Here is a 21,469-nt window from a genome sequence, read left to right on the forward strand (position 1 = left end):
GCGGGACCATTGTTCGCCTTGTCACGAGAAGTCTTCGACGATTCATGGGGTAAAATGATACTATCCCGCACTGGTGGCTCTAAGCCGGGCAGTGGACGACTATGCAGCTGTTTAGGCTTTTACTGGCGTTGAACTGGAACTTCGGATCGGATGTGACCTTCTCTTCACGCTCAAATACAATGAAAGCCATTCATGGGACAAGGTGAGTGTTAACCTCCGTATTCTCCCCCGTCTTTCACTCAAGAAATGCACAGAACAGACTTCTTTTTCCTGCTTGCTGCCATGAATATCTTCGAATTCCCTGAGAGATCGACCAGATTTCACGGTGCCATTTAGTCAACACCTTTTATGGGTCCCGTGTTCCCTTCAACGAGGTCAACAGTAATCAAACGTGGTCCATCCTCTCGGACACGCTCGGCTTCTTCAGATTGGGGCTCGCCATCCCCGTGGGCTTTCAATCGATGTCACAGTGGCTTGGGCGAGAGTTCCCTCGAGAAGGATTAGAAATTGCCAAGGTGCGACGTCATCTTCATTCGTGAGCGGACCGTAGAAGACCCGCTCTGGAGTGTTCTATACCTACCATAGGCTCTCACTCGTCTTTTCCAGCGTCATGCATCATGGCCGATACTTGTTGCAGGTGCGCTTTCGACACTCTTTCCCGAGCGATGTCACAGGGTCGGCGTTCAAAGTAGGGCACAGGTCTCCATATCCGATCTATATCTGGACAATATCGCCGTACGAACCCCCCCCCCCCCCCCCCCCGGGGAACACCAAAACATGTTCAATACCCTCGAATGCTGTAACATGCCCGCACCAGTTAGCATCTGACATGGAAGGTATACGATCCTTCACGTATACCGCACTACAGGTAACTCCAAAAGTCCCTGCTAGTCTCACTACCCTCGAACTTACGTCCAAATGCGCTGAATCACGAATTCTCTTGATTTGAAGGGCTTGCTGAATCGGGTTATTCATCATCCACGCATGATTCGTGTGATCATCCTGGTTCCCCGGATCCCATGTTCCAGTACGGCATTCCTCTGCTCGACCTCCTCTCGGGCGTTTCAGGTGAAACAACGGGAAAATATGCCAACCAGACTTGCGGGCACCAGACTCCGATGCTGGCACACATCCACCCAGTTCATGTCAACCCTTTAAATGGGCACTACACTCATTGCCAGCAGCAGTTCCAACCGCGTTGCCAGTCGTTTAATTCACGATGCGGAGACCATTGATGGCTTGTGGTGAGGCAAATACACTACGGATTCCAGCCGCTGCATTACCGAACGGAATGGACTTCGGAAGTTCTATCAGACACCTACTTCATGCTTCTTTTCAGCTTCTCGCCCTCATGAGCACAAAAAAGTGGTGACGCGCATAAGCCATATTGTGCTAACGCTCGTTTGATGTGTAAGGATAGCTTGTCCAGGTCACAATCTATTTCTTACAGGGGATAACTCCAAAGGCTGCGCTGTGACCAAGAAGTGTCCATCAAAGACTTACCTGGGATGGATTATCTACTTTCAGCATAACGAGAGCAGCACATGAGAGGTACGTTACCTCTTCCAGTATTGCCCAATACACTCCTTCACGCGGAATTCGGTTCTTTCTCGCTGATTCCACTCCCTCCACCTAGTGCACTTCTGCTCCCCCGCAAGGCGCGACAACTACCGATAGACTTCTTAGCTTCGGCGACTAGGTATAAAAGCGAGCTTCTCTAGAGCCATGAACTGCAGCTCACCGCAACGATGAAGTTCCTATTAGCTCTCCTCTCGGCGATCTGCCTCTTCCAAATGGCTTCTGCCGCTGCTATCTCTCGTCGAGCACCAGGATTCGTCCAGACTGACGGGACGTATTTCTCGCTCGATGGCTATAAATACACCGTTGTGGGGTACGTGGACTGCGCCCCGCCGACGTTCTCTGTTGCTAACGCCGCCTTGTAACAGAGCCAATGCGTATTGGATTAGCCAGGCGGGTCTCAGTGACGCCGACATGGACAAGTCCTTCGCAGATATTGCCAGTATGGGAGCAACCACCGTTCGCGTCTGGTCGGTGGCCCGGAAGTCTCTTTGGCTGCATGTTGCATACTCACATCATTGACTTGCTTCAGGGGATTCAACGAGATGGCTGAAGAGCACATCGCTGAAAATGGCATTTACTATCAACTCTGGCGCGGAAACAAGGCTGTAGTGAACTACAGCGCCAGCGGCTTGGGATACTTCGGTAAGTGCTCTCTCTACGACTGCCTTGAATTGCAGGCTAATGGGCATTTTAGACCGTGTCATTGCCAGTGCTCGCAAGCACAACCTCCGTCTGATCGTTGTCCTGTAAGCTTACTCACTTTACGACACTTGCTGCGATTCTGACGCGTAGGGGTGGACAGTACTAGCAACTATAACCTAGATTGGGTTGTCGGCGGTGCTGGTACCTACATGGATCAGGTCCTTGGCCCGAACCGCCGCCAGACCAACGATGCATTCTTCACTCACCCCGAGATCAAGGTCGGATTCACATGTCTCACGAAGTGGATTGATATTGACGGTTATACTTATAGGATATCTTCAAGAACTATGTTAGTGCCATCGTAAGCAGGTATAAGGACGAGAAGACCATCATGTCCTGGGAACTCGGGCACCAGTTGAAGTGCGCGGTGTCTTGGAAGTAAGTCGAGCTGATAGCCATCTTATGTAGCTCGAGAACCGACATTAATCCACTCTGGGACTGTCAGCCCCAGGAATCCCCAATGCAACCCAGAAATCATTACCGAATGGATCAAGGAGATGTCCTCTCACATCAAGTCCATCGATTCCAACCACCTCGTGGCTGTTGGAGACGAAGGCTTCTTCAACAGGCCTAACAGCAACGGCCGCTACGTCTACACGTAAGTTCGAGTCGTAGAGGGTAAATCTAGAACTGAGGACTGATCGGTGGACCTGCAGTGGCAGGGATGGAATGGATTTCGAGGCTAACTCTGCTCTCAACACCATCGATTACGCTACTTTCGCAGTGAGTGTATCCTCGAAATGCTAGACCCGGTCCTTGCTGACGCCATGAATAGTACCGCCCCGCCTCTTATGAGATGCCGACTCATTCCAAGGAGCCATTGGAATGGATCGATGCTCACGGAAAGTCTCAGGAGCGCCTCCAGAAGCCCGTCCTCTTGGTCGATCTGGGAAGTGAAATCCGCCCTCACTGGCTTGACCAAATCGTCGAGTCCGGAATTGCCGGAACACTCTACTGGCAAGCCGGAACCGAAGGCATTAAGCTGTACGTTTTATCCCTCTATCACCAGGCTCCAACGAGAGACTAACGAAGTTTCTCCAGCAACATGCCATACTGGTTCAGGGGCGACTACATTAGCCTCTCCTCTGACATCGCCAAGGATATCAAGAAGCACTTCGAGGCTCTCAAGAGGCGACCATGAAAAACGATTAACGACCGGCTTCCGCATGATACCTCTCATGAAGTAGACTTGACCACCTTTGTATCAATATTGCTTTCGATTTTCGATGACTGTTGAAACCCTTTAGCCTGTAGTATAGTCTCCCGATTTTGTATGGCACTGCTTAAAAGAACAAAATCCATATATTCGTTACAGAATCCCCCGAAATCTTGACCGCAGAACGAGAATGAAATGCATTGCGAAAGCACGGACTAACTACATGGGAAATGCATACAGACAGAGCAAACAATCTAGGACGTACATGGCATTAAAGAAAACCCGTGATCGAGGCGGAATATGAGGATATGAAATAGGTAAAAGCAAAGGATATAATGTCCGTTCAGGAAACGTGATCGATGATTCGCTGCCTTTCATCTGTCTCGAGGAAAAGGCTTTCGAATGCCTCAGCCGACCCACCGATAACACCGAAAGCATGTTGAAGGGTCTTGCCCAGTCGATCGAGTTCCTCGGTCACTCCCTTCATAGTGATTGCGTAGGCAAAGAAGAGGAGCTGTCGAGAACCGCGAACTTCTCGGTTCTTGACCACGTCAAGTTCTCGAATGGCTGCGACTAGCCGCTGCCTGGACTTTTCTGCTGGTGGCAGATAAGGAGGAAGCGGAGCCTTGAGCCTGAACGCTGAAGCCAGGGTTGAGAAACTGAGGATGATGTTGCCGACCATCTCATGACGTTCTCGATTTACTGGGACGATGAAATCCCTTCGCACCTCCTGGATATCCGCGTCAATCACCAAGCAAACAAAGCGACGAGAAGGAAACTCACCGTGTACCACTCCTCACGCGTCGTGACACAGCGCATGCTATGAAGTTTATCAAGGATGGTTTGAAGGCTTGTGAGGATTTCTCGATAGAGTTGGACAGGGAAAGGACCCTTCAGACGAGGTTCGTGCTGTGCCTGAGCCAGAAGATTCTGCATTTCGATGAGTTGGATCTGAAGGTGTAGTTCCATTGCCATAAATTCGTGGATGGAGTTGTGAAGCCGTGTAGTGACCATATTGCTAGGTCCAACGAGGGCAGTTCCTTCCTCAGTGTCATTGCGCGGTTCTGGTACCGGAGTGTACTCCGGCGCGAAGGAGTTGGAAGCTACGAGTCGGGTATAAAGCCATCCTAGATTCAAACAGAAGCTAGAGAAGAGCTGAGTCAGGGATTTCAGACACGAAGAGAGGGTTAACGTACTCTCCGAGAGTTTTGCTCAGCTCTGCACGGGCTTCGGAAGGCCACCAGAGTCGTGAAACAATCGCTGCCCAGACTACACCGCCCGTAACCGCCAAGGCACGATCGACAGCAATATCCCAGACCCAAACATCCTTCTGTCGTAGATTGTAGCTATAACTCTCTCAGACACAATGCAGAAGGGGAGGATGTTATTACTCACCAGTAGAGGCAAGTCAGGTTATAAGTGAGGAGCACGAATCGAGACGCAGTCATATGTCGAGGCCTGGTGATGCCAGTATAGAAGCAAGGAATCGAAAAGAAAAATCCAAAGAGGGCAAGGACAACCGCGTTCTCCGGGAAGAGAGAATAGATGCAAGCCGCAACCGTCGCTCCAGCCCTGAAAAGTAAAAAAGAGGTGAGATTCCATTGCCTTCGAGCACGTCTAGAAGGCACATACAGTGTTCCGAGAATTCGCTGAATGCTAATGAAATTGGTTGCTCCAATGGTGGGTGATATCACCACGAATGTCTACTCTCCATCAGTACAGGGACCGGAAAGAAGTCATTGAAGACTCACAGAAACCAAAGCCCAATCGCCCTGGAACTCCACGAAATACGGTCTCGTAGCATCAAAGAACGCGGGCATCGCCAGAAGGGCGATGGCGATTCCAGCCCTCATAGCATATTTGACGTTCCTCTGCTTCGGGAGTTTACTCAACTCCCAAACACGGTGCTTCATCCTGCCCCAGAACGTCAACTGACTCATCGAGGGCGTTTGCAACGTATCTGGTGCGTGAGGCCGGATTTTAGGGAAGAATGGATGCGCGATTCTGTGTTGTGGGATCATGTACGCTATTGAAAGGGTAGATTAGTCCAAGATAGCACGACTACAATGGTAAAGCTCTTACATAGACTGCGTCGCAGACCGCTAACTTGGGTATTCGGTCTCTTCAACCACATTCGGAACAACATTGTTCGTCGGATGACCAAAGAATAGAGCCGACGAAGGAAACCACCTTGCATGAGCCTCCGTCTTTCAAAGGTGTAGATGCGCTCCATCGCATCGATAAGGCCAACCAACTCTCGAGCAAATTCTTGCAAAGTGAAGATGAAGCTGGAACGGTCTGTGAGCCAGTGGATTCAAATACAAAAAGCAGCTGTAACCCACAAATAAACTAGGAAGACGTGTTCGTTTTCATCCTCCGTCAGAAGGCGATTTTCTGAATAGGAGAAAGAACGGGCGCTGGGCGACATTGGTCGAGGGGAATAGGGATTGGAAGAAGATTTTCGGTATAGCCTAAGAACGGCGTGATTGGAGGTGCTCTCGAAGACGAAGAGGGCGCGCTCGATCCCCTCAGCCATCTCAATGAAGGCTTCAGGTTGCATCATGTCGCTGGGTTCCAAGGACTTCGTCTTGGCTTTGGTAAAAGCATCCTTCAGTCCATCGAGGGTCGACGTGCAAGCGGCCTATCCAATGTTCAGTACGACACTTGCTCACAGATCAGTAGATCGACTCACAGTGAGCGACCTAAGAGGTGGGCCAAGTTCGTCGACCAGATCACCGAACATCTCTGCTGCAGCATTCAAAATAGCACTTTCATCGTCCTCAATAGCCCTGGCCTTTCCAGGCGTCCCTTGGTGGACAACCCCAGCTCTGGTGAGTTCGTGCTGAAGACGGGTACTGCTTCGCAGGCCGTTCAGGTGTTGGGCGAGTCGGTTCATGCTATCGACGGCATCTTCGTATCCTCGGTAGCTTGCGTATTCTCTTCGTAACAAGCTCCCACCCTTAGATGCAATGTCATCACCATCAACATCGAAGTCTCGATAAATCCACTCGCTTTGCGCTTCTCCGAGGATCTTCTTGAGAGTTGTGAAGCTGTTCTGGTGGTTTTCTACAGCCTGGTGAAGCTGTTCTACGTTCTGAATGTGATTCTCATCGCCGTCGTCGAGTAAGAAGACATTCGTGAGTCGAGAAAGAAGGGTCGAAAACGAATCCAGGGTCTTGACCATGTTTGCTTGGAGGTTTGCGGTTGCACTTTGGGGCCAGATCAAGAAGCAGACCAGGTTCGCAATGGTGGAGCCGCATATTGCAATGGCCGCCACTTGAAGCAAGGTCATCAACCCGCCTTCCTTGACAATCCTTCAGGCGATAGTCAGTCACTTCGTCTACTTCACCGTGAGTATGTGAAGGGAGACCCACACAACGAAAACAATGATGGCCATCATGCTGCAGGCTATTGAATCCCATTTGTGAGCGAGTATTATGGTTGACGCGATCGCGACACCCCGTACCAGTATTGAATGAAGGGTTACTCTATCGGCCGAAGTTAGCTCTGAATCCCGTCACAATCTAATGTTAGCTACACGCACCATCCAGACTTTCATGAACGCAATTATTGCCATACTGACTCCGACCCAGTGGAGAACGATGATATCCGCCAACCATTCCCACCCATGTTTTTCCTCGACCCACCAATACATCGCCATCGACCCAAGGCACACAAACGAGGCATACAGTAGGCCAAGGAAGCAGAACAGGTCTGCTTCGATCATTCCACCAACAGTCTTTGCAGGATTGAAGTAGACAGCTCTGAGAAGGGTGCTGTGAGCGTAAATGAGATGGAGAAAGTTAATTTAACCTACATTGTTGCAATCATATGGCCACTTGGAAGTGGGGTATGCTTGCCAGGCCCGTACGATATTAAATCACTGAACAGACCGGACAAGAGTGGAGAAAAGGTAAATAAGGAGGCCACAAAGTATGCGATAGCGCATTTCAGGACATTTTTGTGAGCGACGGATAATTCTGGAATCCATGCGAAAGGAGACCACTTTTGCTTTTTCTCGGGTGTGGTGGTCGTTTGTTGCGGGCGAATGAGAGATGCAGTAGATTCCGAAAACACAGAATCGTACTCTGGTGCATCGGGGACGAAAGTCTCTTCAGATAGGCGACGTTGATGGCGGGTTGCGTCATCTCCAGGTGGGGGGTTGAATGCCAAGAAACTCCGCTGGTCGCTGAGGGCGCCCAAGCTTCCGACGAGATTTGAACTGCGGTGTGACGTAGTCCTGTGAGGTATTGGCCGGGGGGTCGAGGGCGGTAGTTGGCCCTCGTTCTCCATCAGCTGCCCGAACAACGACCATTGGCGGTCACTCTGATAGGAGGATGAGATTCCTGGACTGTCCATCCTTTGCCGCATAGCTATGGGGGACGATATGCTTCGAATACCACGTCCTAGTCGTACTGGAGTTTCGAACGCTGGGCTCCTGGAGGTCGAATAGCCGTAGTCCTGAGTGGTAGGGGAGTCATACATCATCGAATTGGTTTCCAACAGGCTTGGTCGGCGCGAGTCTTCATGTTGCTCTGGACGACTCTGGGTCGAGCTTGAAATCGAGAGAAAGGAGCGAGGCATGGTGAAGGACGGCGTCGAAGAGCAGAGAGGGATATCTAGGGAATAAGAGTCAGCACCACACCATGTCCGCAAGCTCTAGCTCGTCGCCGGTGTGACGGTTTGGGGCAAAGAATGGACTTTGATGTTGGACCACCGTTGGGCGTCACTGCGATAGTAATACAACACTGCCGCTGTTGATCAGAGGGTGCTATATTTAGCCACGGTCAAGCTTCGCTCGCGTCGGTCTCTCAGAGTCGCGTTTGTTCTTTGACGCGCCAACGGTCTACTGCGGTCCAGAAGACTGTCGAAAGAGTCCATGTCATCGAGAGAAGAACCTGTTCAATGATGCAATTAAATTTCAAAACCGAGATCATATTTCCGTGGAAATGTCGAAATCTCGGGATCCTTGTTGATGTCGAGTCCGAAGCCGCATTCGCCAATTCCACGAGGGAACATTGGTCGCCAACGAGAACGGGGCGCAATGAGAACGATCAGCGTCGTCGAGGACGTCGAGCAGGAAGGGGAAGACAGGCAATCGAAAGGCTTGGATGGCCGGCACGAGAGCCGGCGAGTTCCGGTCGGAGTGTCAAGAATGTCAACCGCTTTGCCGCGCTTGAAGGAGTCGATGAGCTCGCTCGAAATGCTTGGCCCAGGAGGTGGTGTTGTGGAAGCCAACAAACAAATGTCAAAGAGCTCCGTCCTACGCTCTTAAGTAGAGCTTAGTGGTAGCGAGACTTAAAATAAACCAGACCGAGGATAATAGAGCTAGATAGGCAGACCTAACCAAAGAGGTAAGGAGGCCCATCTGTGAAGGCCAATGTTGTTTTCAACTACCTTTACTTTCACCCTTCTGTTGTTACGCCCTTTCAATGAGTTCTTTCGAAGAAGCACCAAAGGGGTTGCTAAACTGGAATTCGCGCGAGTCGCGGTCGGCACGAATTTATTTGCCGATCAAAACTGTATATTCCACGGGAACTCCCGTAAGCCTCAAACTCTAATTATGGGATCACGAACTAACATGTACAAACATACGCTCGAAGGGACCGAAGGTTTGCTCGTCGTCCACCACCGCCCCCATCCTCAAGACTAGGCGACATGGGTGAGTGCTGCTCGTCCCCTGAATCGCCCATTTCCTGAAACTTTGACGATGCCCAGGTATCTCTCGTTCATCCCGGCACAAGCGCTCCGAAACTGGTGCTCAACGCGCCCACTACCGCAAGAAGCGAAAGTTCGAGCTCGGTCGCCAGCCCGCCAACACCAAGCTTGGTCCTAAGCGAATCCACACCGTCCGTGGCCGAGGAGGAAACTTGAAGTACCGTGCCCTTCGTCTCGAGACTGGCAACTTCGCATGGGGCTCTGAGAGCATCACCCGCAAGACCAGGCTTATCGGTGTCGTATGTGATCATCCAATTTTTAGGGTGGGCAGGTACTGAGTGGGGATGAAGGTCTACAACTCATCGAACAACGAACTTGTCCGAACCAACACCCTCGTCAAGGGCTGCATCATCCAGATCGATGCCACTCCTTTCCGACAGTGGTATGAGGCCCACGTAAGTTTGCGATTCAACGGTGGAATATTGGTTCAGATTTAACCAACTATTTTCATCTCAGTACGCCCAACCCGTCACGAAAAAGGGCAAGTCGACTATCCCCACCGATGCTGAGCCCAAAAAACTCTCCAACCACGCCCAGCGCAAATTGGATGAGAGGAAGAAAGGTGATTGCCAAATCAATCCCTCCGTTGTGGCCTTTTCAAGTCCTTACACTTCCTTTTCCAGACGCCAAAATCGATCCTCTTCTCGAAACCCAATTCGGTGCCGGTCGTCTCTATGCCGCCATCACCTCCCGACCTGGCCAGTCTGGCCGTGCTGATGGCTACATTCTTGAGGGCAAGGAACTCGAGGTTCGTCTCATTCCTCCTGCACACTGCGAAGTGAGAGGAAGCCTAACTCCTTTCTTAGTTCTACCTCAGGAAGCTCAGGACAACGAAGCAGAAGTAAACATCTTACTTGTAGCTACCCTCGCTTTCAATACGATCACCCATGACTCGCACACACACCACCAGTTGTCACTGAGGCAACCCACCGCATTAGCCTGGGATGTATGCTGCCACATTATGCCTCTTGCCCTATGCCATCCCCGTATGACGCCTTGTACCCAGCATGTCTCAATCCAAAACATTTTCTGCAACCGAAAACGGAAAACGATGACATTGAAAGCAGCATGTTGTACAATTAAAAGCATACTGTGTTATGGTAAAGCAAGGATAGCGAACGAATGAACCAAACACCACAAAAACCGAGTTAAAAGAATGTCGAATGAGATGTTAATTAGCTTAACGATGCCTTCGCTTTCTCTTCTTGAGTTCGCTGACATCCACAGGTCGTTGACAGACAGGACATCGTCCAGACACGTCGGTTAACCATGGATCCAAACATGTTTGCTATACCGGCATGTTCGTCAGTTTCTAAGGTAATTAATGGGAACGAAACGCAACGCACATGGAACACATGGCCGCATGCAAGTAATCGCAATGGTTGAGCGCCCTCGCCAGAATCCGTCAATTTCAACGGCTGGGCGGAGTTTGTGTCAGCGAGAGGAGGGGGTGAGCGTGATGGCGAGCTGCTACTCGAGGCTGTTGGAGCATCTGGTGGGACCTCATCCTTACGCCTTGGTGCTTCAAAGTCCATCAAACAGATCGCGCACGCTGCACGGTTACCCTCCAACACAACAAACGGATAATCTCCCTTCTCAAAATTACCCTCCCATACCTCTTGCTCGACCTTGCCCTTCTCGAGGTCGACGTTGGTGGTATCACCATTCGCCTGCTCTGTGGCACCAGCTTCCTTCGACGAAGGCTTCCTTTTGAAGAACCTAAATCGACTGCGTTTCGGTGGAGGCGTCTGAGGTTGTTGCTGTTGTTGTGAAGGCGAGATGGGCGGGTATGCATGAGGTGAAGTAGGTGTAGTTGCGTTATCGGCGTTGTCATTTGACTCGGAGCCAGGAGGTGGTGGGATGTACATAACAAGTGGTATGCGGTCGACGATTGATTTGGAGAGTTTGCCAATGTCGGGTTTGATCATATGTGGGTTCTGCGCTGGATGTCGACCAATGCAGAACAAGAAGATGTTCCAAAAGACCTGGATTAATGTGAGTTCATGAGTTAAGCGAAGTGGACCAGGAAGCGCGTACGAAGAGGATGGGGGCGACGACGAGGACGATGAAACCTAGAAGGATGACCTCCAGGACCATCAAATACATGATGCAGAGGATGCCGAATGTGAGCCACCATACGTGGGGAGACGTATAACGGCAGGTATTCAGGGAGGTGTATTGGAGGATGTGAGCGGTCAGAAACCAGCTCAGTGTCACGAGTGACAGGAACAGTGACAGCCTAAGGGGGGACTTATGTGAATGGATGTTCACGATAAGGAACGATGAAATTGTGCCGTACCGAGAGTAGAGGAGGTTATGCGGCAAGATAATATTGTCGTTATTATTGTTGTTGTTCGGGCTATTGGTGGAACCTGACCCAGGTGTTTCATAGGGGCTAGAAGGTTGTTGAAGCGGGAAGAGGCCAGGTGTCGCAGGTGCTGGTGATGATGCACCGGTTTGAGTGGCCATTTGTGCAGGATTCTGTGCTGCTTGGATGGCAGCTCTGGTCACAGTCAAAAGAAGCACCATTAGATGCTTATCCCATTGATTCACAGCTCGAAGAAACGTACCGTGCACAACTCCTCTTGTAATCCCAATACGCCAGACCGGAAGCTAGAATCACCCGACCTGCCCACAAGCAAGCCCAGATACCCAGCGGTCTATCACAGGCGTCCCACTCTGTTTGATCAGGATACATAGGACTCTTCCAAACGGTCCCTGACAGACCGGATAGTGTAGCGATAGTTGTGACCTATACATTCGGCCTTTAGTACCCAGTATGCAGAGCGGAAGGCAAAGCGACTCACCTGCGCAAAGCCCCAGCACAAGTTCCACACCAGCGACAGCTGCGTCTTCCTCTCTTGCGTCGCTCCTCTGCCGATGCCAAGCGCCGAGAAGAAGCGACGAACAGGGCCAGGGCCGTCCCCATTGTTTCCACCAGCAGCAGCGGTCGAAGACGGAGGATCCATAATGCCCAAGGGTGTAGTGACATTCGGGACACTGTCCTGCCTTACACTCCCACTCGATTCTGTCGCACCACTCTCCGAAACTACGGCGGTCGCAGGTGTGTTATTGCGAGACAGGGTATCCAGGTCGTTGGCAGATCTCGTCCTCCGAATTGGCGGCGTTGGTCCTTCCGACGTATTTCGATTGGAGATCTGGTCCTGTGCAGTGGACATCACTTCAAACTTGAGTTCAAGTACTGCGGGGTATTATTTGTATGACGATGGCGATGGCGAGTTCAGGAACGAGGCTTTGGAGCTTTGGTGGAACTATTTAAGCCTCTTAGAGAAGGCTATAAGCGCCCATGAGCTCGTCAATGGAAGCGGTGAGCTCGAGTTGAAGGGTGTTGGTAAGAGGGAAAAGAACAAGGCTGTTGGTGGGTCCGCGCGTCAGAATCCTGGAAATGGAAACGCCGAGATATGGCTTGCATTCGCTAGCACAGCGATCACAAGAATTTGCTCGGCATAATACTGACTCGCGCAGACTCAAAGGCTGTACCAGCCACGTTTCGTCCTAATATACAAGGGGTTTTCTAAATTACAGCGTACATCCCAATCCACATTATGCTTGCCTAATGGCTCGAACCTTTTGCCAAATGGGCGTTATTGCCTGAGACACCGTAGTCGCAGCTATATTTCGTTAATTAATCTCAGACAAGAACGATATTCAAAGTTTCGCCACTTACCAACTTCCATGCAATTCCTTTCAGAGGGATCGAGTACAGCCTTGAACAGGTTCCGGCTCCTCCACCTATCTGGATGGAACCGCCTATGGCACTTCTCCACGACGGCGACATATTCTTGTGTTCTTAAATGCGTCCTAAGGACGTCAAAGAATTGCTCAACCGAAGACCACTCAATATCTTCGAGCGAGAAGGATCGAGGGTGCACCAGCGTAGGCCACGGCACATCTTCAATCGTCAGGGGGTGCGTCTCCGAGAACCGCGTCATGTCGAAATAGTCGCAGGTCTCCGAAAATCGCTCAACAGCGCGACTATGGGTCCATCTTCCCGAACTCCATCTGGCTTTCCTGGCTTCTCGGTCTCGAGCTACTTTTGCCCGGGCCGCTTCGCGTTCCAGCTCCTCTCTTCGTCGCCTGTCCTCTTCCTCACGCTCCTTTTGCGCCTGCCTCTCCCGTGCTTGTTTGATGCGCTGCTCTTCAGCGCGCCTTTTAGCTTCAGCTTTCCGCCGTCTTTCCTCTTCCTCAGCTTCCTCCTTCGCCCGTCGTTCCCTTGCTGCTGCGTCCCATAGCGGCCTGTCCGCCTCAAGTTCAGCCAACTTTCTGCGAGATTCTTCTATAGCTGCCAATCGTGCAGCCTCGTCTGGGTCCAATGAGGACGGCGATCCCGAAGACGAGGAGCCCATGGACGATGAGCCTGAAGAGAAGTCAATTTGAGGCGATTGGGGGACTCAGGAGACACATACCCTGAGGAGGTACAGGCGGGGGAACATCTGCCATGATCTCGTCCATAAGTCTCTGTTCACGCGCAGTCCTCTTTGCTTGCAGCACCTGCTCCCATCGCTCTCGCTTGAGGAACTGTTTTTCGCGACGCTTTGCTTGTCTCTGCCGTAGTGCGACTCCAGGGGACGTCGTCCGGTCGGGCATGCTGTAAGGTTCAAAGTGCCCTCGTTTCCTGACAGGCCCCTCGTCGTCGGCCAAGTGGGCTTCTTCCATTACTGGGTTGTTGGTGATATCTGTGGGTTCGAATGCTGGGGAGTGGTCAGCGACCGACCATAACTCTATGAACATGACTGTACCTTTCCTCTTCTGGTTTTCTGGAGGCATGCTTTGAGATTGGCGAGATTGGTGGTAGGAAATCGGATTTGGTGGAGGAGGCGGTGGTGCTGCTGCTGCTTGAGAGATAGGTTTAGTGCGACGGATGGTAGGTTTGGCGGGGGAAGAGGGTTTGAATCGTTTGCCATGGGCCAGGGTTGGCGTATTAGGGCGGAACAGTTCGTCAGTTACCATTTCTTCTACTTCTTCTGCTTCAACATCGGTGTCGGTGTCACTTTCCTCCGAAGTAAGACTGCTAACGCTTCGCATGGTGACGCTAGCTTCATAGTGCACCTTCTTGGTTGCGGGCAAGGGTTCGCCAGGGCTTGAGCTTGAATGGGGGCGCTTTCGTAAAGGAGATGGCGGACGAGGTAATGGTGTTTGTCGCAGGGTGATAGTGGTTATCTTAGGATATGCATTCACAGCGCAGTCGTAAAGGGGATCTAATTTGTAAATGTCCCATTGTTCTTGTGTGCAATTGACGAGCTGGCTGGTGATTCACAAGTGGCAAGCTGTGTGAGTGGCACAAAGTACAAGATTCAATAGCAACTCACCCGCAAATGTCAATAACTCGTGGCCAGAAGCCCTCTTCTATCACACCATCGTCTAGTTTGGCTCGGGGAACAAACCGCCAAGTACTCTGTCCATTGGGAAAGACTTCAATCACCACACGTTTTGGGCGGTATTGTTCTTCGCTCAGAGACATTTTCCGAAAATCTAAGCTTGCGCCCTGACCGCCCGCAGTTAATGGGTCAAACGCCGCAAAATATAGTCGAGAGCCAGGCTCTCGGAGGATGCGGTCGCGCTGTGACGGGTCGAGAGCTCCCGGTGTGCTGCCGGCGTGGAGAAGGTCCACCGGTTTGCCTCCGCTGCTTGAGGCTGCTGACGGGAAGAGTCCATTCATCCCTTCGTCGTCGTCGTCGTCGTCGTCGTGCCGAGTCGTAAGCGTCAAGAAAGCGGTGTTGCGTCGGTCGAAATCATAAACTATGGTGGAAGCGGCCAAGTCGCAATGGCCCTCAATCAATGTCATTGACCGCACGTGATCGCGCTCGGCAACGGCGAGCCCCTTGACGTTGAGTACAACAATTGGCCATGTTCCCGAACGCCATGTCGACCAGGAGATGTCGACGACTCATAGAAGAAACTCAAAAATCCTTATCAGCTTTTTGTATTTCCCAAACGACATCGTGTAAGATCTGCAATCCAAAATGACATAAGCTATTCCTGAAACAGCGCTGTGCTGGTCCCAACGTGACACTGCCCAATATTGTATCCACAAGGAAATAGACACTACTCGACAGCGGCCACCTTTCATCTATCGAGTCAACTGGCGCTTAATTGACTCTTTACTGCCGAGTCATTTCCACCCACACGTCGCACTTATAACTTTCCCCTCCCTGGTTAGCGACATGGCAACATTACGGTCCTTCCAGAACGAAATCGAGGAGATCCACCATCGCGAGGTGGCGAGACAACGAGCCGCGGGCATTGCAATAGCAGACAAGGACAAGGACAAAGAGAACAAGATGCCCAAGGGAAAAGTAACGGACGAAGCGACTCCTTCAATTAAGCCGGAGGTTCCTACCGTCGAAGACGAAGCCAATATGCAAGAAGTCGAGGATCGGATATTGGTACGCCTATATCGAATTTACGTTCATACCACTCATTGAACTTTGTTTTCAATTGTTTAGGGGCTACTTCTATCTAGCAACCCTGGAGACCATGATGCTGCCAGGGACCAGATAGCCGCCCTCTTGACACACAATAACGGAGAGGCCGTCATCCGGATAGGACAGCGTCCTCCTCGGACTGAATTGTTCGCTGATGAACTGGATGACTCAATACCTGGGTGGTCTGGGACTCCCAGAACTTCCGAAGAGGTAGAGAAGCTAATACAAGGCTTGACGACTACGGTCGAAGAAGTTGGGGGTAAGGTGAGATAATTGGCCTTTCGAGTCCTTCCGCCACTGTACTCATGACAACACCAGGCCCTTTCGTTATTTGAGATCAAGACAGGGCATCCTCGAGCGAGCATACTACTCCGTCTCCCTCCGCCTAATGTCTCATTAACTCCGGAGGTTCGCTGTGCGGTCGTCGGGAACGTCGATAGTGGGAAGTCTACTACCCTGGGCGTTCTAACTCGAGGTACCTCCCCTTCCATGAATCTATTTCCTTGTCATCTCATTTACCTCTTCGTCCAGGGGTTCTCGACGATGGCCGTGGACGTGCTCGAGTTGGACTCTTCCGTCACAAGCATGAATTAGAGACAGGTCGAACTTCGAGTGTGGGGATGGAGGTCAGTTTGCCTTGCTATAGTGGTTACGTACTTGACCTTATATCGACATTCCAGATTCTGGGATTCGCTCCCTCTGGCCATCCAATATTACCCCACAACACTTCTTCCACTGACCCGGACGTCGTTCGTCGGGAGAAACTCGGATGGGAGGAAATCTCAATACAGGCGGCAAAGATAGTCTCCTTCATCGGTACGCGCAATAGCCATGTTCTAGTTCTCCACTAATGTACGGGGAATAGATTTGGCTGGACACGAGAAGTACTTGAAGACCACATTATACGGCCTTACATCTGGAGCGCCGTCATGTGTCCTTTTAATAGTTGGAGCCAATGCTGGGCTGATAGGAATGTCGAAGGAGCATTTGGCCATCGCCCTTGCCTTGAGTGTTCCCGTCGTAGTTTGCATAACCAAGGTGTGTTCCTCTTCCTGAGAAGTAGCTCGACTTTGCTTAAATATATAATAGATTGATATGACGCCTCCAAATGTGCTGGCGGAGACCATCAAGCAGGTCGTCAAGATCTTGAAGAGCCCTGGGTGCAGGTATAAACGCCGTTCGGCTTTCAATCCGACGCTCAACTGACCGACACTATGCAAAAGGAAAACCCCCGTTTTCGTCAAGTCCGTCGAGACAGCCGTCGAAATTGCCACCTCCTTCGGCTCGGACAAGTCAGTAACCTATGTCCTTCCGCCCACCACTAATAACCTACTCTCGCTCACAGGATCTGCCCAATATTCCAACTCTCCAACGTGACAGGTCAAGGACTTGACCATGTCCGCACGTTCCTGAATTTGCTTCCCTCCAGCGAGGATGACAAGGACAAATTCGCCGTCGACCAACCATTCGAATTCTCAATAACAGAAGTTTGGTCCGTTCCCTATGTGGGGACCGTCGTTAATGGGATAGTCAATTCGGGGACAGTCAAGGCGGGTGATGCAGTTATGCTTGGCCCCGACTCGAATGGGAACTATCAAACCACTGTGGTGAAAAGTATGCAGAGGAAGAGGTGCGTGCGATTGCTTCATTGATACAGTGACTGTGTATTTAGGGCCCGCAATTAGGGCGAATGTGAACACTGCTGAAGCGGGACAGTGCGTTTCGCTGGCCTTGAAGCGAATACGAAGGTCTGCGGTTCGTAAGGGCATGATATTGGTTCACAAGTCCGATACTCCTCCTCGAGGTGCGTTTCCTCCCGTTTGTCGTGTGAAGGGCTCAGTCATGATGCTATCCCCTTGCCTAGCGATCCGCCAGTTCGAAGGACAAGTCCTCATTCTATAGTGAGTACTGCGGTACCTGTACCTATCCCTTGTATCTCACTGTCGCTGCAGTCACAATACTACATTACAGAAGAACTACCAAGCTATGCTTCACTGCGGGGTGCGTGACAAACGCAACGTTGCTTTACTTCCACGCCGTTGACTGACTCCCTTGATGCCTTAGGCTGTTCGCCAGACTGTACGAATAATAGGGATGGACCATCCCCAGGGAATCTTGCGGACGGGTGATCGAGCCACAGTCCAATTTGAGTTCATAGCCCACCCCGAGTTTGTCAAGGAAGGAATGAAGCTGTTATTCCGTGAGGGAAAGACGAAGGTAAGCAGCCGGCAATTCCTCTCGTGGCTCCAAGAGAGACGCTAACCATTGCGTGTTCAGGGTCTCGGTGTAATAACTCGTATCTTGTAACACTATCCACCTGCTTGTATCCTCTGTATGTATTCATAGGTGTATTCCAGCTGTATCACGACCTGTCACCAGCCTGTTACAATCGCCTCGGTCGCGTCTCTGTGTGATGCCCTCGCAATTGTTGCGGGATTCTGTTGGATTCGTTGGGACAGATGATAGAAGCAACGATAGGCCTCGACCACTGCGAGAGCCGAATTACTCGGGAAGACCGGAGTTCATTGCAGCTTCCTCCTTCAAACGTTTGAGAAGTAGCGACAGTCGTTATCGTGTGGCGGCACACGGCGCAGAAGAAGACTAGTTGCTGCGCAAGACGAGGCGTCTGTGGTGCGGCGGCTATTGTCTTCGGAAGAGTCCTACAACGGATGTGCGGATAGGTTCAACGATTCCCCTTGAAAATGCTGGAGAAAGATAGAGGGATAGTCCTATTCGAAGTGGAAACATGGCCTGCATTTGAGCGTTAGAGCGCTGTTGGATGGGAATGTCAAGATAGCGCACCTTGGTGGCGGCATAGGCAATGACAGCATTTGCTACATCCCCAGCAAGGCGTCCAGGAACTTGGTTCAAAGCCTCGATGTCGACCTTTTCTCCTGACTGTCTCTTTTCGTATCCGAACACCCCATACCGCGTCCCAACTCGAGCAGTCCAGGCGTACCCGTCGTCCATCCACGTCGCTAGTTTCCGCCTACCCCACTGCATAGCATCCACCGGTGCACCATCCTCCCCAGCATTGTGAGAGTTTAGGTCTTCAGATATTTCTTGAACGAGGCGGTCTCCAACACCGAAAGTACGCGCGCCGTAGAAGATGATAAAGAGTGGTGCGACGGCCGTGACTTCATGGAGAATTCCAAAAGAGAGGACAAGCGATGAGAGAGGTGTTCCTGTGCGTTTCGCGATGGACTGGAGAGCGGTTGAGTATGCAGCGAATCTCCCAGGCTTCGGAGTGCTCATGGTCGTCTGGTGAGGCCCGACAAGACGCGACGTCGGCGGCAAATTAAGCCTTAACCCTAAACTCGGTCTTCATCATCGGTCTGCCAGCTTCGCGCGCCTTGCCGTTCGTCTCCCATGTTATCTCGCAGCCTACATTGTAAAAGAAGTATTTCGCGCGTTATTTCATCAACGACGACGCGAAAGGCAAGTCAAAACACTCACTTGGACCCATGTCGACGCTCTACGTTAGCCAAATTCTCAACTGCTGCCAACAAGCCCGATGACGACAAGCCGGCCTCACGCGCACAGGAGAACGCCTCTGAGGACAACCCGCGTCTGCCGACACCAAGATTTCGAGAGAAAAGGACAGTGGTAATCAAGGGATGGGCGCCGTTTAGAGATATGACAGAGGTGTTTGCCGTGATACGAGCTGTTGAGCGCAAGTTTGGCCAATTCGTCGAGTATCAAGCTATCAGGGTGCGTTATATTTCCGCTAATTGAACACTGTTAACTGTTACTTAGGACTACGAAATGCCAGACAAATACTTTGGCTTGATATTTGCTGCCTTTATGGATCCACAGGCCATTAAGGCGGTACCGCCGTCTGGTCTCGAGATGAGTGTGCCTGTACCTTACAAAGAACGTCGGGAACGCGTCGGTTGGGAGGACATTGAATGGCTTCTGGAGGCACAAGACCGTGATCCATCGTATGGGAGGGGGAAAGCACGACCAATGTCCGGGGCGGATAAGGAATTGAAGAAGGACAATGTCTTGTTCTTCAGGGTAATGCATTCGAGTACGCTGTTTCTTGACTTTGTGTTGTCCGCCGCTCATTCCCATGTCTAGAGAAAGAACTGGATACGCCGGCACCAATGACCTGCAAGGCAGATCCCGCAGTTCACCAGCAAGACTTGGTAGATTTTTGGGAATGGGGTCGTTCCTTACCTTTGAAACCTATAATGAGGGGAAAGCCTATCGCCGATCAAGACCTATTTGAAGCACCAGAAACTGACTATCTTCGACTTCGAGCCGCACTGCGCTATGCGTCGCAGCTCTTGGGTGTCTCCAACCCACACGAAATACACCCGGACGATCCTCCAAGACCCGCAGTGAATGTAGGTGTCTATCCCGAAGGCGCATTTACCAAGAAGCAGGCCGTCAGAGCTCCTCTAACAGCTCGCCCTCCGCCGCCATCCCGGACCCAGCATGATCCATCTGCGAGATTGAAAGAATTGTTTGCCAACAAACGTGTACAGTAGGAGTCGTTTTGAATAAAGGCAGGCAAACGCTGCGACCAGAGCTTGCTATTCCAGCTCCTTGGAGCACGGGAGTTAAGTACATGGCACAACTCGGAGTTTCGGAGGCTCGAAAGACGCGCCGGCGCCGGTCGTTCGGAAGCCCGGAGGTCACCGCTGGCATATTGGGAAGAAACTTGTCTCTTCGCCTGAACCCCTGCGTTCAATTAATGTCAAAGGGTACGTATGCTTCCATCCAGGAAGCCACACACTGTCCCTTTCGATTGAGGCTACTTCGACCCATGCCGGCGTCCTACATATACAGTGATCCATTTTGTGCCCCGATCGCCGTGGGACCGGCGATGGGGACGCTTGGCAGAACCAAGCTTTTCCTGCTGTCGTCTCCGCGCGAAATTTCGAATCAACAAAACTCACTCCCTTAGGTCGACGGCGCCGGCATATTTCAAGATCGTGAAAATGGGCTCAACCAGGTGAGGGACCGACTCTACGACGTTCGATGCGGCTATTGGTGGTGGATATGCTGTGGAATCGCGATGGAAAACGGTGGATGGCGAGGGGATGATTTTGGATGACAAGAGGCCGCCTTTCGATTTTCGGACTCTGTGCAACACACTACGGCGGGCAGGATGCTGAAGACGTTCTCCAACAGATTGTACAGCAAGGGCCGTGTCTTGGGACACAAGCGGGGGAAGCGCAACACTCGCCCCAACACCTCCCTCATCCAGATCGAGGGTGTCGCCTCCAAGGAGGACGCCCAATTCTACCTGGGCAAGGTGCGCAGGAAATTATTGTCGCTGGGTTTCTTATGCTCATTTGGTTGGATCTAGCGTGTTGCCTACGTTTACAAGGCCAAGAGGGAGATTCAGGGCTCAAAAATCCGTGTCATCTGGGGGTGCGTTCTGCATTGATTCTACTGGTAATCTCGCCATCTCAAAAATCGCCTTTCAGACGAGTTACCCGGCCGCACGGTTCTTCAGGTGTCGTCAAGTCAAAATTCCGATCCAATCTCCCTCCCCACGCATTCGGTGCCAGCGTCCGAGTGGTATGCTACCTCCTCGTGCCTATCCTTGGACTCGCCGACTTACGCTTCGACAGATGCTCTATCCTTCGAACATCTAAGTTTTGGCTGTTCACTTACTATCATTACACAATCATATGTCGCTTTATGACTGTATGCAAGCACCATTTTCTCCTCGCGCACTATGATATATCGCATGCCAGCCCTCGAAGCGTTATTTTGAGCCCTGAGGAATATATCTTTTGAGTTTGAACCAATTAAGGCTAGTGCGTTGCGAACGGATCTAAGGTCCACTTATAGCCGGCGGGGCTGCTTCCACGGATCTTGGGAGCTCCGTCAATTCAACTACCCTGGTAGC

General features: G+C 51.4%; 10 protein-coding genes across 10 annotated transcripts; 6 read left to right on the forward strand and 4 right to left on the reverse strand.

Moving 5' to 3' along the window:
* Positions 1–1,748: 1,748 nt before the first annotated feature.
* CC1G_09340 (CEL4b mannanase) lies at positions 1,749–3,424 on the forward strand (the record flags this gene model as incomplete). The annotated part of the gene is made up of 10 exons (XM_001830128.1): positions 1,749–1,891; positions 1,947–2,048; positions 2,111–2,223; positions 2,276–2,327; positions 2,384–2,501; positions 2,555–2,661; positions 2,729–2,881; positions 2,940–3,006; positions 3,059–3,267; positions 3,325–3,424. 10 exons carry the CDS (start codon positions 1,749–1,751, stop codon positions 3,422–3,424), a joined length of 1,164 nt encoding a protein of 387 aa, XP_001830180.1.
* A 358-nt stretch (positions 3,425–3,782) lies between these two features.
* CC1G_09341 (hypothetical protein) lies at positions 3,783–8,023 on the reverse strand (the record flags this gene model as incomplete). The annotated part of the gene is made up of 13 exons (XM_001830129.2): positions 3,783–4,169; positions 4,223–4,583; positions 4,636–4,785; positions 4,835–5,011; positions 5,072–5,142; positions 5,191–5,465; positions 5,522–5,727; positions 5,782–6,080; positions 6,132–6,753; positions 6,814–6,847; positions 6,906–6,927; positions 6,984–7,215; positions 7,257–8,023. The coding sequence occupies 13 exons, from the start codon at positions 8,021–8,023 to the stop codon at positions 3,783–3,785; spliced, it is 3,603 nt and encodes a 1,200-aa protein (XP_001830181.2).
* A 460-nt stretch (positions 8,024–8,483) lies between these two features.
* CC1G_14152 (hypothetical protein) lies at positions 8,484–8,714 on the forward strand (the record flags this gene model as incomplete). The annotated part of the gene is made up of 1 exon (XM_002911573.1): positions 8,484–8,714. The coding sequence occupies one exon, from the start codon at positions 8,484–8,486 to the stop codon at positions 8,712–8,714; it is 231 nt and encodes a 76-aa protein (XP_002911619.1).
* Positions 8,715–9,041: 327 nt separating this feature from the next.
* On the forward strand, positions 9,042–10,199 carry CC1G_09342 (40S ribosomal protein S8). The gene is made up of 6 exons (XM_001830130.2): positions 9,042–9,101; positions 9,158–9,396; positions 9,448–9,552; positions 9,614–9,719; positions 9,781–9,905; positions 9,964–10,199. The coding sequence occupies exons 1-6, from the start codon at positions 9,098–9,100 to the stop codon at positions 10,000–10,002; spliced, it is 618 nt and encodes a 205-aa protein (XP_001830182.1). The 5' UTR covers positions 9,042–9,097; the 3' UTR covers positions 10,003–10,199.
* A 246-nt stretch (positions 10,200–10,445) lies between these two features.
* On the reverse strand, positions 10,446–12,491 carry CC1G_09343 (hypothetical protein; the record flags this gene model as incomplete). Its single annotated transcript, XM_001830131.2, has 6 exons — positions 11,965–12,491; positions 11,728–11,909; positions 11,457–11,660; positions 11,195–11,396; positions 10,504–11,142; positions 10,446–10,469 (listed from the first exon to the last, which is right to left on the reverse strand). Exons 1-6 carry the CDS (start codon positions 12,334–12,336, stop codon positions 10,446–10,448), a joined length of 1,623 nt encoding a protein of 540 aa, XP_001830183.2. The 5' UTR covers positions 12,337–12,491.
* Positions 12,492–12,721: 230 nt separating this feature from the next.
* On the reverse strand, positions 12,722–14,963 carry CC1G_09344 (hypothetical protein; the record flags this gene model as incomplete). Its single annotated transcript, XM_001830132.2, has 5 exons — positions 12,722–12,789; positions 12,846–13,535; positions 13,585–13,869; positions 13,918–14,423; positions 14,488–14,963. 5 exons carry the CDS (start codon positions 14,961–14,963, stop codon positions 12,722–12,724), a joined length of 2,025 nt encoding a protein of 674 aa, XP_001830184.2.
* Positions 14,964–15,289: 326 nt separating this feature from the next.
* Positions 15,290–17,910, forward strand: CC1G_09345 (GTP-binding protein 1; the record flags this gene model as incomplete). Its single annotated transcript, XM_001830133.2, has 14 exons — positions 15,290–15,564; positions 15,625–15,867; positions 15,922–16,078; positions 16,135–16,229; positions 16,284–16,419; positions 16,469–16,641; positions 16,693–16,769; positions 16,827–16,895; positions 16,949–17,233; positions 17,289–17,407; positions 17,468–17,504; positions 17,556–17,604; positions 17,668–17,820; positions 17,881–17,910. Exons 1-14 carry the CDS (start codon positions 15,343–15,345, stop codon positions 17,908–17,910), a joined length of 1,845 nt encoding a protein of 614 aa, XP_001830185.2. The 5' UTR covers positions 15,290–15,342.
* A 333-nt stretch (positions 17,911–18,243) lies between these two features.
* CC1G_09346 (hypothetical protein) lies at positions 18,244–18,858 on the reverse strand (the record flags this gene model as incomplete). The annotated part of the gene is made up of 2 exons (XM_001830134.2): positions 18,244–18,354; positions 18,406–18,858. 2 exons carry the CDS (start codon positions 18,856–18,858, stop codon positions 18,244–18,246), a joined length of 564 nt encoding a protein of 187 aa, XP_001830186.2.
* A 381-nt stretch (positions 18,859–19,239) lies between these two features.
* CC1G_09347 (hypothetical protein) lies at positions 19,240–20,096 on the forward strand (the record flags this gene model as incomplete). The annotated part of the gene is made up of 3 exons (XM_001830135.1): positions 19,240–19,314; positions 19,360–19,633; positions 19,684–20,096. 3 exons carry the CDS (start codon positions 19,240–19,242, stop codon positions 20,094–20,096), a joined length of 762 nt encoding a protein of 253 aa, XP_001830187.1.
* Positions 20,097–20,719: 623 nt separating this feature from the next.
* Positions 20,720–21,212, forward strand: CC1G_09348 (60S ribosomal protein L33; the record flags this gene model as incomplete). The annotated part of the gene is made up of 4 exons (XM_001830136.1): positions 20,720–20,866; positions 20,921–20,985; positions 21,042–21,135; positions 21,189–21,212. 4 exons carry the CDS (start codon positions 20,720–20,722, stop codon positions 21,210–21,212), a joined length of 330 nt encoding a protein of 109 aa, XP_001830188.1.
* Between the last annotated feature and the right edge of the window lie 257 nt (positions 21,213–21,469).

This window comes from Coprinopsis cinerea (assembly GCF_000182895.1).
Source record: "Coprinopsis cinerea okayama7#130 chromosome 3 map unlocalized cont3.3, whole genome shotgun sequence".
In the NCBI taxonomy this organism is placed as follows: Eukaryota; Fungi; Basidiomycota; class Agaricomycetes; order Agaricales; family Psathyrellaceae; genus Coprinopsis; species Coprinopsis cinerea.

Coding starts and splice junctions, on each gene's coding strand:
- CC1G_09342 (XM_001830130.2), top strand. Junction 9,397..9,447: donor AGACCAGGCTTATCGGTGTC/GTATGTGATCAT, acceptor GTGGGGATGAAG/GTCTACAACTCATCGAACAA. Junction 9,720..9,780: donor ATTGGATGAGAGGAAGAAAG/GTGATTGCCAAA, acceptor TTCCTTTTCCAG/ACGCCAAAATCGATCCTCTT.